At 47.4% G+C, this 13,073-nt stretch overlaps 1 protein-coding gene across 1 annotated transcript in view; it reads right to left on the bottom strand.

The window, feature by feature from the left end:
• nek11 (NIMA-related kinase 11) overlaps positions 1-13,073 on the bottom strand; it is a gene marked incomplete at its 5' end in the record, with an annotated part of 58,902 nt that overhangs the window by 33,335 nt on the left and 12,494 nt on the right. Inside the window, 3 exons of the mRNA XM_082552918.1 lie at positions 4,366-4,492; positions 5,655-5,719; positions 5,975-6,093. Coding sequence (XP_082409044.1) covers positions 4,366-4,492; positions 5,655-5,719; positions 5,975-6,093 — 311 coding nt within the window. The remainder of the gene's footprint in view (positions 1-4,365; positions 4,493-5,654; positions 5,720-5,974; positions 6,094-13,073) is intronic.

The raw sequence follows: 13,073 nt of genomic DNA, 5'->3' as shown, positions 1-13,073 counted from the left end.
TGTGACAAGCAGAGTCAATCCGTAATTAGCAAATAAAAACCCAGACGTGCGATAGTGCATTGATACTGAAACATAAAAACTGAGTAAATTGGTAATAATTGAAAGATAAAGCTTGTGTTTGTTCATGGGGATAATTACAGACAGAAACAGAGCTGATGGTTTGGGCGTCGCTCGTACAGATGGAGCTAATTAAAGAAGAGATCACAGAACGTGAAGCAGGTCCGAGAGGATGAAAAAGAAAGGAGGGAAGGTTTTGCTTCTTTTTCATAACTGTTGCTGTTTGTCCCAAATCTGCTGGCGTCATTGTTAACGTCCAATCACGTCCAATCACTACAACGCTGCTGCTGCAAACTGCACACGGACTGAACACAGTTTGAGGAGGAAACAAATGCATGTTGGCTTTAATCAGGACCTGATGACAGAACAAAGAGTTTATCAGAGACGTCAGAGTGTGAACGCACGCGTTTAATCAGACGTCGGAGCAGCTGCCGCCGCCGCTGCGTACCGCCCTCCTCCATTCATCCCGAAGAGGCCGTCTGATCTGAAGCCTGCAGTTTGTGTCATTAACAGGCTGCCAGGCAAGTGTTTGTTTTCACTTTGTGGTTTTAACAAAGACAAACAGAAATTTCTTCTTTATGATCAAGAACCCAGCGTGCAAGTGCCAAAGCCTGCACTTCCTCCAATGTCCACTTGGTTGGCTTCAAGACTGAGTCGGTCCCCACAGACCTCGAGCAAGTCCAACTCTGGTGAGGATAAAATGTACCTCCCTCTCTAATTTTTAGCGCTCCATCTAGAAAGCGTCTACAGCACAAACAAATTCACCTCCACTTTCAGCGTTAGGGATGGCCCTACGTGCAGCGGCGTGAGCCACATCATTTCCTTTCTGACTTTTCACTGAGCTTCTAAATCCCGCTGTGTCTGAGTAAAGAAACAAAAGAGAAACAAAGCAGTTGGAAAGTGTCTGGAGGCTCAAAGCCTGCTGCTGACTTCAAGAAAAAGAAAACAGCTGCTTCCTTCTCTGTGCAGAGATATGCAGATGTGGATAAAGAAGGATGACCTGCTGCACGGGAGCAGAAAAAGTTTCAAAGCAGACAAATTTCTAAATGCGATGTGTAGAAATCTACTATTTATTTATAATGTTTATAGTGTTTACTCACACATAAACATAGACTGTTTCAACGACTTCTGAGAGACAAGCTGGAGCTATCAGGAGGGGACCACCACATGTCCCAGTGGATACTGGACTACCTCACAGGACGCCCACAGTATGTGAGGACACAGGGCTGTGTCTCTGACACGCTGGTCTGCAGTATGGGGGCCCCACACTGTGCTGGCACCGTTCCTCTTCACCCTCTACACTGCAGACTTCTCCATCAACTCCCCACGCTGCCACCTACAGAAGTTCTCTGACGACTCTGCCATAGTCGCCTCATCACAGGTGAGGACGCAGCTGTCAGACTGCACAATCAGAACTGCTCCCAACAAACACAGATGTTTACATCTGTATCTTGCACTATTTTATCAACCGATTCACACTAAACGTGGGTTTGCCTGTTATCTGTATTTAATTTTATTTAATGTAATAACGGTACAGTACTCTGCTTTTGGCAACCATTGTCCTTGATGGAAATATGTAAAAACTGTGTATGTTTCTGTTCTGTGTCTTGTGCACTGTTTGTTACACCCCATCGATTCTACTGATGGGTTGTTGTCGCTAATCTGCCGGGCGGACACACGGCTTTGAACTGGAGAATGGAATCATGTAGGACTTTCAAACTGACAGCACAGGGGCGTCGACCTCAAGGTCAGAGGTCAAGTTTTCTGAAAATGTCTAAGAAACCTGAGGACAAGGTCAGGTAGAACTTTAGAACAGGTACCACAGGTGTGTTTAGCACGAGGCTGAGGGGAAGCACTGGTCACCAGTAAGTTTGTAAAACAGGCAGCAATAAATTTAAATTACGTAGCTGATTGAATAGCGTTAAGTGTGGAACAGAGATTTATATATATATATTATATTATGTGTGTGTGTGTGTGTGTGTGTGTGTGTGTGTGTGTGTGTGTGTGTGTGTGTGTGTGAGATTGGATCTCCTGTGTTTGAGGAGGAAAATGTAATTTAATCATTAATCTCTGTCTCTCTTCCACAGCATGTCTTCATCCTGTCTTCCTTCTCTCACCCCAACCAATCACAGCAGATGGCCCCGCCCCTCCCTGAGCCTGGTTCTGCTGGAGGTTTCTTCCTGTTAAAAGGGAGTTTTTCCTTCCCACTGTCGCCAAAGTTTGATTGTTGGGGTGCAGGATCTTTATCTTACGATATAAAGCATCTTGAAGTGACTGTTCCTGTGATTTAAATAAAATTCAACTGAAAGCACGAGACAGAGAATAATATTGATGATTTGAGAAACACTGAATCAAAGTCACATCATTAAAATTTGCATAAGAATATTCTTGTAAATATTTTTATGTTTAGTTATTCGAGTTAAAAGTTACACTGACTTTGGTATAAACACAAACTGGTGTTGGTGAGAGAGATCGCTGTGGTTCAGACGGCTGTTTACTCCTCGCCGGAGATTCGTTAGACCAGTTGTTACATCATTTTCACGTTACTCCTTAAAAGGACCACACATGCATTACCACATGATTAACAGTTAGAGGAACAAATTCCACACACCAACACGAATCCCTATCCTAACGAGGACACACGCGATCTTTCTCTTAGTATTTATGTACGAACACAAAGCAAAGACGAAAACCGACCCAGACGCATCAGAGCGCCGCGGTGATTCAGCCGTGGACACACGAACAGGTGCTGACTGCTCGTCGCTGCTTTGTTACCTGCTGCAGCTTTGACAGCACTCTGTGCGTCGGCGCTTTTGCACAGTAACTGTAACAGTAATGTGACGGCTCCGCCGCGCTCCTCCACCAGCACAGACCTGAAATCAGCTGCAGGAAGAAAGCATTCCTGTCCACCCAGCGTGCAGATACCTGAAGAGCCTTTGTAACATGAGTAATTATATAACTGTGACTGTAATGTGATTACTGAATTTACTGCAGTAATGTTACTGAAAACGTTCATGTGATTCATTTAGAGCACTGTCTGTTATTCTCCCTCATTTCCTGTTGTGCACAGTCTGCACCGATCACTCACCGAACACACGTGATTACATGTGATTACATCACACATCACAATAAAAGCATCTTTCGGTCCTGAACTGGAAACGTCAGTCCCACGCTGACTTCCCGGAGCAGCTCTCTCCGTCTCATCTTTCACCCTGTCAGGCCACCTCTGCGCTCCACACGTCGACTGAACGCGTGTCTGAGTCGCTGTCCCGCCTGCTGCTGTCAGCTCTTTTTGATTATTTCTCTGCCGTCAAGGATGCAAGCGAGATCAGGCTCATCTCGTCCTCGCTGGATCTTGGCAGAGGCCTCTCTGCATGTTAAACTCAGTCGGCTGCGTCACAGATTCAATTTGAAAGTTGCACAAACATCTGTGGAACAAACGCCTTCTTCAGGGACCGCTTCAGACCGCAGGGACAACAAACGCACGCCTTTATCCTCCTAAAACTTAAATGTACACCAACTGTGCTGATCAACCTGGATGACAAAAATATCAGGATTTACAATTTGTGGTGTGATTTACACCAGTGTGTCCTGTTCAGCATCATTTCCTCGTTATACTGCAGCCTGCACCGCGCCTCTCCACTCCTCCTCAGGTACAGAACGTGAAAACTGGATCTGTGGGTAAAATCTGCAGGAAAGTCTCTGACTGCAGCCCGTTCGCTTTCCTTCCTGCAGCAGCAGCAGTTAAATGAATTCCTGCTCTCCACCTGCAGGCGTTCCCACGATGCACCTGTACAGCCTCCAGCTCAGAACCAATCACAGCAGAGGGAAATGAAGCTGCACAAAGCTGGTGTGAAATTCCCTTTAACCGAGGTCTGGGCTTTTTATCTGAATCCCTTTCATCTTGTTTCACAATGACAAAGAACATGTTTTGTCTGAAGGAGGCTCAGAGCTTCCACACAGACAGCAGCCTGCAGCCACACTCCTCATCTCAGAGTCGGTCTCAAATCCTTAAAAACTTCAAACCGGCCAAAGATTCTGATCACGCCCGAAGCGGTTTGATCCGACACTAAATACCCGAAACGTCACGAACGACCAAAAACTAAGCTGAGCTTTGCAAATGTGTGGTCAGAAGAAAAGGAGACAAGGTCCAAAGGCAGAACATGAGACACACATCATCCGCCTGATAAAAATAACTATAATAACCAATAACAACTATTTTAATTCTATTTTGAAAATACAAAATTGAGCACCAGTCAAAAAGGAATATTAATACCAACACTGCACACGGGGCCTTTAAAAGGTTACCAGATGTCAGATTTGCAGTCGTAGCCCTGGTGGCTCAGCACCTCTGGGCTCATGTAGTACGGAGTCCCTGTGAAGGTGGTGGCCAGGTCACATGATCCCATCAGCAGGCAGGAAACACCAAAGTCACCTGGAAACATGAGAAGCATCATCCTGATGACTGATCTGCTGTTAAACTGAATCTGAACATCTAAAGAACCTGCAGAAGGTCCGTGAACACCTGGACCTGCACACGCCAAACACATGCTCTGTGTCACGGTGGGCCGATAACGTCACAGGTACATACATCCCACAGATACTGAACGATCCACAGACCTGCGTGATCCTCACCACGCTTTGCAGAAATCATAAAGAATCAATGAGCTGTCCCACAGGCAGTGAAGGTTTCCGGCACCACGCTTCAGACCCGGTTTCACCCTTTCCTAAGCTTCAGGTTCGGCCTGAACGATTTACCCGCTTCCTTCCAAGTCTTCTGCTTTTTTGTTCTGTCTATAAAGAGCAAAGCTGCATTATTCACCTCCAGCAGCCCTCAAACAGCGACAAAAAGCTCTTCAGAGCTCGACGTGGGAACATCACGCTCTGAGACCACGAAGAGCACCTGAGCCGAGACGTCAGAGGTTTAAATAACTTCTGTAGGAGCAACGGAGCCGCGGAGAGTCAGAGACACTCGGTCGCTCAGCTGTGAAACACACAATGAACATTTAAAGTTGGAGAACGCACTAATCCAATGGAAATGGACCAGAGTGTCCGCTACTGACCCCGACAGCTCCAAAGCAACAGCCAATGAGTGAATGAGCAGATCTGTGGATACAGATCTGGAACTTCTAATTCTACGCTGATGTATTTGAATATCTGATTAACATAAGGCTGATCGTGACACAGTGAGACGACACCTTTGCTGACAGCTACTGGAAACCACTAACTGTGCCGAACGTAACGCCGCTCACATGACTGCACAGTAGATCTGCAGCGTCTCTGTGGCGTCGGTGCTCCGTGTGTGCAGCTGGTAAACTAAACTCTCACAGAGTTCTGGTTCAAAACTGCAGACGGCAGCAGCAGCAACAATCTGCTGAGTTTACACTCCACACACTCAGCGTAAACCCACTTCCTCCCGCGTTACTACCCACTCGTTAGCTGGAAGCACGCTTCTATTTGCGGCCCTGTTTGTTGTTGTTGCTGTTAGTGAGAGGAAGAAGCCCTTTTAGGCAGCAGACAGTTTTGTAATACACGCACAAACGTGAGGAAAGTACCGCAAGCCTTCGCGGCAGCAGCAGCACAAAGAGGACGCTCACTGATTTTAACGAGGTTTCGTTTCAGGAAGATGTTCTTGGCCTTCAGATCTCGGTGGAGGATCCGCCTGCAGAGAGCAGCACAGCGGATAAAATGCAGGTTGCAGACTGAAGCCACTTCAATCTGCAATCATTTGTTCTAATATTAACCAGCTACAAATGTTACTGTTTTTGTGACTTTTTGTTGTCACCTAGAATCTCATTAAACCACAAAAACGTGTTTCTACTTAACTACCGAGTGTCAGCAGATAAAACATGTGGAGCAGATTCGCTTCATATAAAGCCAAAGACGACTTTAGAGGAAATAATAGAAAACTCTGCACCTGTCGTGTATGTAGCGAAGGCCGAGCAGGAGCTGGATGAGCCAATCAACGACCTGGCTTTCAGGAAGGCTCCGCCCAGCTCGTCTCACCTCTCCTATCTTACAGTCCAGATCCCGATCCTGAGGGCACAGCGAGGAGGAAGTGATGCGTCACTCATTGACTGAAGTGCATGTGTCATTACACTTCACTCCACAGTAGCAGCTCCTGAGTGGCTCAGGCTTTCGTCTCAGCTTCTGTGTGAAATGAAGGAAGCTTTGACAGCAGACCAGTTTGGGGGCGCCTGCAGCCAGAGAGCTTCACTCCAGCAGCTCATTAACGTGTGGCTGAAGCTCCAGCTACAGGTCGGTACTGCTGTTCGCTCTCAGCCTGGCGTGTTCACGTTCTGTCAGACTGATGCAATTAAAAGGAGCCGCACCAACTGCCAGCAGCAGCTAACTGCAGCCCGTCCGCTGATGTGCCGACGATTATAGTCAGATTACTGAGATATTAAAGGAAAGTTCAAACGTGACATTTACGTTGCTGTGATTCCAGCTTTGTTTGCTCAGTTCTGGATTTTATAAGACGATGTGATTTCCGGTTTTTTCTTCGTCAAATCAGATTTTTCTGCTCACTCTATCAGGCTGAAGCAATGCCTCAGAGTCGTCCACAGCTCTGCAGGGGATTGTGGGTAATGGGGTGAACAGAAACAGTAGCTCTTAAGATCTCCAAAGGCGCAGCCTGTTCATGCTTAAGTGTGTTGAATTACACTAAATCCTCACAAAAGGCCTAAATATTGTTCAGTCTGTGTGTTTGTAGAACAGAAAACCAGCCGGTTGGCAGCACAGAAGCACGGGAAGCTTCGTGAACTGTTCTGCAGCAGTGATTCAAATCTTCAGGAGATGCTGAAGGAGGCGGGGGAGGAGGGAGAGAGCTGGGTAATGAGGGGGGAGGATCGCCGTCAGGTGACGTAAACGAGCGGGCGAGGGGGATACTCCGAGTGTGGGAGGCAGAGAAAAACACGAGTGGAGATGAAGGCAGCGTGAGAGTCATTAGTGGAGAGGCTGAGTGTGAAGACGGCACCTGGTGTCATCGAGACAGCAGGCGTGAAAGATGGCGTGGAGGGAGGGGCGGGGGGTTCGGTTTCAGGCTGTTGCTTCATTGTGTCTTTATCAGACAGAGGGGCTCTCCACAGGCCCAACGTTCGCTGATGCAAACCTGCAGATCTGCAGCTTTTGTCACGGTTGCTTCATTCTTACTTCCTCATGTGTTGTGACTGAGGTGAGGATGTTTTTGAAGAGCACGGCGGCCCCGGACAAAGAGAGCACTCGGTTTCACTGCAACGTCAAACAAACCAGACATGCAGGTGTAAGAAACGTAAGACAGGGAGGCATTTTAAACCCGATCAGGAACGAACTCTAACAGCTGCGTCGGGCAGGTTGGCTTAAGGCAGCTTGAACTCTGCGCATTACAGAAGGACAGCGAGTTAGCGCAAACCCATGTTCCCGTGGTAGATGACCGAGAGTTTGAACCCACATCAGGCGTGTCTCCCAAAAACAGGCAGTGTTTCAATCAAGCCTCAAGCTCCAAGGCTGAAAATGGGAACCATGCCGGCAGTGGGGGAGAACAGTCAACCCAAGCATGCTGAAATGCTACCAAAAGAAAAGACTTTACCACCACATGTCTCTCTGGGACTTAAAACGCTCATTCAAACAAGCTGGTGTAGTTAGCTACGTTAGCTACTGTGAGTGATCTACATTCAGCTATAAATAAGAAGCAGAAAAGCAAAGCCTGCAGTTCCTCTAACGTCCACTTGAGGCTCCAACAGTGAGGTTCAAACAGGAGCAAACAAAGACTAGTTTCCTCTGGTCACTGCAACTGTTTTAAATCCTTCACACGTTCGTTTTTTAACACTTGATGGTTGCATTATTGGGGGCGTGGCCTCTTTAACTGGCGGCCGACTGTAACTGCTGAACACTGAAGGTCCAACTGAATTTACTGAGATTATTTTTGTTAAGTGAGGTTTTGGATCAAAGGGATTCAGTCTCTCCCTGTGAGTGCTCCTGGTTCCTGTTACCAGGCAGTACTCTGTGATTATGCAGAAGGCGGCTCTCTCCAGGAAGCTGTGGTAGAAGGTCAGTATCGCCGGGTGGTGCAGCTGAGACAGCAGCTGGGCCTCCTGAGTGGCTCTAACCGTCTCGTCGGGTCGAAGGTCACCCAGAGGAATCTGCTTCAGCACCTTCCTAGATGAGAGACACAGGTCAGAGGGACGTTCTGCAGGTGTGAAGCACCTGTTTACTGATGGCGTTCATGATGTTCACGGCAGGGAGCTTTTAGAAACGTTTCAATGTGAACCAGTGCCTTAAAGTTGAAGGATGCACACAGCGTACTGGGTAAGAACTTTGTGGAGCGATGATATTTCTGCAATAAAAACTGGTGGTCACATCCAGAGGGAGAGCGCACAGACTGCTAATGTCAGCACGAAGCTAAAAACTGGAGCAGCGTGGTCTCAAACCGCTCCCCCTCAGGGAGGTAATCAGCTGCTGCTCACCGAGCAGGCCGTCTCTCCAGCTCTTGTTAAATTGGTGAGCAGGTCAGCAGATGAAATGGAGGCTCTGGTTTATTAGCTCCCTGCTCTCACCCCCTCGGCTTCACTTTCTGCTGTGAAGACAGCAGAAACGCAGCACGGGGTCAAAGTGGAAATTCCTCAGTTAAAATACGACCTGCTTACTGTGATTATGTGATTTTACTGGCCCGGACACGTGCTGTAGTAACTTTGGTATCTTAAAATACCAGTAAGACGGTTTATTTTCCACTCGAGGCACCGTTCAAAATTCTTTTATCCCATCTTATTTATCGCATACGAGCCCCTCGTTAAACGTCTGGGTGACTGATGATGTCATCACAGGCAGCTGTGGGTTTGCTGTCAAAGCAAAAAGTCCTGGCCTGAAAACTGAAGGCAGCTTAGAAGCACCAACATCCTCCTGTGATGTCAGAAATAAAACAGTTTTGGCCTGTACGGCGAGTTTTCGGCTTCAGAGCAGCTGTATGGCAGCTTCATGTTGTAACTCATCAGTTTAAACGTCATTAAAATGAGGAGTTACAGCATCATGTTGCAACATGGCACAGCGGTGACTGTGTCCATCCTTTCTGTACAGTCTGTGGGGCTGTAGCAGAGCAGTGGCGGTGTACTTTAGTAAAGCTCCACTCTTGTTCTATCATTTCTTGTTTTCATGTTTTGTTTTTGTCATTTTAATTAATGCAGGAATCAGGTCACATTTCCATTTACCTGTCACATTATTTTTTCCTTTCTTCCTTTTTGAATCTTTTCTCCTGAGAAAAGGCAAAAATTTAAATAAAACAAGAGCGAGCTGTTTGTGAAATGTCATCTTGAACCCGCCTGAACCTTTTAGTTCAGGGAACGGGGGCGTCGTTGTCTCTGCGCCGCAGCTGCAGACTTTCCGCGGTGAAGGAAAACAGCTGGATGCTGTCGATGCTGACGACACATCAGTGATGTGGATGAGCAGAGTGTCAGTCATCATCCAACTGACACACACACTCACACTCAGAGACACACACTTCCATGAATCTGTAATCTCAGAGCTTTGATTCATAAAGCAGAACAGAAGGATCAAAGAGACGTGAGCTCTGATTTCATCCTGCACACGACTGAGGCGAAAAGGCTTTGTGCTGCTTTTCAGTCTTTTGTAGTTTTTTGCCTTTTTGTGCTTTTTGTGGGTTTTTTGTTGCTGCTTTGGTTTTTCTGAATGTCGTGTGCGTCAACTTGGATGAGCTTAGAAACCCTCCCGTGCTGTGATACACTTCACTTCAGTACTTAACGTTTACTCAGGATTATTCCACAGAAACTAAAACAGCAAAGTAAACTTCCGTCTGCACTCTGGTGCTCGTCTTTAACAAAGGTGAGAAATGAACCCAACACACCTTTAACCTGAAATATTTTTAATGCCCAGCAGGGGGCGACTGCTACCAAAAGGCTTCTTGTCCTGTAGAGGTGCACGGTCCTCTGTGACCTCACTAACACTGTGCTGATTTGCATCACATCACACTGGATAACACATGACGTCCACCGATTTGATCTGAAACAAAGTCAGGGCGCGTACATGTTGGGATCATCTTCTCTGTCCCACCAGAAAATTATTCAAAAAGTTCACGACTGATTCGAACGTGCAGCTTGTTAGTTTCCTGTAACAGAAATGCAACAAGTGGGTCTTTACTACGAACTTATTTGAATGTGATCACAGCTGTCAGACGCGGAAGTTAAATCCATCCATGCATCCGCTTCTCTTTTTCAGGGTCGCGGGGCCGCTGGAGCCTATCCCAGCTGTCATAGGGCGAGAGGCGGGGTACACCCTGGACAGGTCGCCATGTCGCAGGGCTAACACACAGACGACCATTCGCACTCACATTCACACCTACGGGCAATTTAGATTAATCGATTAACCTATCCGCACTAACTGCATGACTTTAGATGGTGGGAGGAAGCCGAACAGAACATGCAAACCCGGCCTGATGGTGGAATTGAACTCACCCACATGGAAAAGATATTTATAAATCTTATAAAGTTTGTATCTGTCTTGTGTGAAACTTGTATGAAAAGCATACAAGAGTAAAAATAGATATAAGATCCCTTGAAAAATTATATAATGAAACTTGTATGTTTTGGATACTTACTAAAACAATATATGAAAGTAATGTGAAAGTGGCCACTTTCATGAGTAAATCATATACGTTTTTACTATTTCTTTTCCATATGGGCAGGACCTTCTTGCTGTGCGGCAACAGTGCTCACCACCGTGCCCTAAAACGATCTAGGGGATTTACGGTGGCCCTGAGAGGCCAAACGGACTGCAACTTAAGAAAACACCAGCAATAAGAAAAACGCTGCAAAAGCACACTGGTCCGTCGGCTTATTGTCTCCCCAGAAACACTTCCCTTGTGCATTTGGAAACCTATTTTTTCCTATTTCCGCTTTTGTTTTTTCTGTTTCCTATTTCAGGATATTTGAACGAGATCGCGGATACAAGCGGCAGAAATGAGCTTCCTCCGAAGGGTGGCTGGCCTCTCCCTTAGAGATAGGGTGAGAAGTTCGGCCATCCGGGAGGGGCTCAGAGTAGAGCAGCTGCTGCTCCACATCGAAAGGAGCCAGCTGAGGTGGTTCGGGCATCTGACAAGGATGCCCCCTGGGCGCCTCCTGGGTGAGGTGTTCCAGGCATGTCCCACCGGGAGGAGGCCCCGGGGCAGACCCAGGACACGCTGGAGAGATTATATCTCTCGGCTGGCCTGGGAACGCCTTGGTATTCCCCCGGATAAGCTGGAGGAGGTGGCTGGGGAGAGGGAGGTCTGGGCCTCTTTGCTTAGGCTGCTGCCCCCGCGACCCGGCCCCGGATAAAGCGGATGAAGATGGATGGATATTTGAATCCATTCAGTTTACGCAGACCCACAGGACACTCCCACTGATTTCTGTTAAAGCCGCTGTCTTCAGCTTCATTTTAGAGGGTCACAAATGTGAGCCAACACAGGGGAGAAGCTTCCTGTTCAAAGAACTACCGGCTCAGCGGCGCCGTTACTGCCTTTGATTTCACGTTAAAGCCAAAAGGCTGCTGGGAAATCAAATTCACAGCCTGAATTTATAATTTATGGGCAAAAAAATCTATTTCATTCAGTTCTTTGAGCCCTCACTGTGATGTGCACTGAAAGGGGCTTTTCTTCAGCTGCTCACCAAGCCAGGAGCGCCGACCGTCCGTTGCTATGCAACTACGGAGAAAGGATGTTTGAAGTGCGACGCTCAGATGCTCCTGAGATCGTGTGTTTTTGTTTGGCTGAGAGCAGAGAAACACAAGCTCCGACCCTGAACTGTAAACCAGAACGAGACCAGAGAAGGAAGAAAGGAAGGAAGGAAGGAAGGAAGGAAGGAAGGATTTCAATCAGAAGTCATAGAGAGATTCGCAGTCACTCAAATGAACTCTGACCCTGACAGTCAGCAGGAGACACACCCACCAGCGAGCTACAGTAACATGAAGATGAAGTAGTTCCTTTTATTCGGACTCCACGATTTCCATCTGGTGACATCAAACATGATGTTTGTAATAAAAGCACCAGAGGAACAAAAACTACACCAAAAGGCTCCCGCTGCATTTGAACTCAGGACCTTCTTTCTGTGAGGCAACATTAAGAACAGAAACATGATGTGAGCAAGGTGAGCAGAGGTTACAGAGGCCGAGGGCGGAGCCAGGTGAGATACACAAGCTTACAGCTCAGGGTTCAACCCCAGAGCTGCTGCTCTACCCTCCTCAGTGGAGAGCGTGATCCTCCTGTGTTTGTACTCAGGGGCCACGACTGAGAGCAGGAAGGCTGCACTGAGGGTCATTAGCACCCCCCAAAAAATCACTGGCTGCCCTCTGACACACCTGGAGGCCATCGCCAGATCCTCCTGTCTCAAGTAAACCAGGGCCATCACAGGTGACCCCGCCCCCCACCTGTTTGACCCACTGCTCTCTGGTCTGCGCCTCAGGTCAGTCAGCTGCCACACCTCCAGACTCACTAACAGCTTCTTCCCCGACCCCTGCCCACCAATCTGAGTGACCCTCATCACTCAGGACGCTCACACAGACTCTATTAACTCTTTGTACTGATTTCAAACACTCCTGCTCCTTTCTCCTGCTTTTTTATTTATTCCTGTCGTCTAATATGTCTATTTCACTCCTGCACAGTTGCTGTTGAGCATAATAAATTGTTGGTATAAGAGAACAAATCGTTTTGATTGACTTTTCAGACATAAATGATTCAAACACGTCGCCAGGTGAAGCTTCCTCTGGCCTGCTGCGACGTTCCACCTGTCCCTCAGGTGATCGTTTTATCTCAATGCATCCTCCAGCGTCTGAGCCTCTCCGAGAGGCCGCCCAGCTGGCTCCTACAACTTCCTGCTGAAGGGAAAGCTTAACAGGAAGTGGATAAATCAGCACAACAGGAAGTAAGATTTTAGAGCCTCAGCAGGCTGGACGAGCACAGGCAGCAGTTTGAGACATTTGAGCACACTGATCAATCACTCAGACAGATTATGAGTTCACAGGACACGAGAGAAATGATGGGAGTATTATCGGGC

The sequence above is a fragment of the Aulonocara stuartgranti genome, assembly GCF_965226115.1.
Source record: "Aulonocara stuartgranti genome assembly, chromosome: 11".
Classification (NCBI taxonomy): domain Eukaryota; kingdom Metazoa; phylum Chordata; class Actinopteri; order Cichliformes; family Cichlidae; genus Aulonocara; species Aulonocara stuartgranti.
Note: the sequence above shows the minus strand (reverse complement) of the source record. Positions and strands in the feature narration are given on the sequence as shown.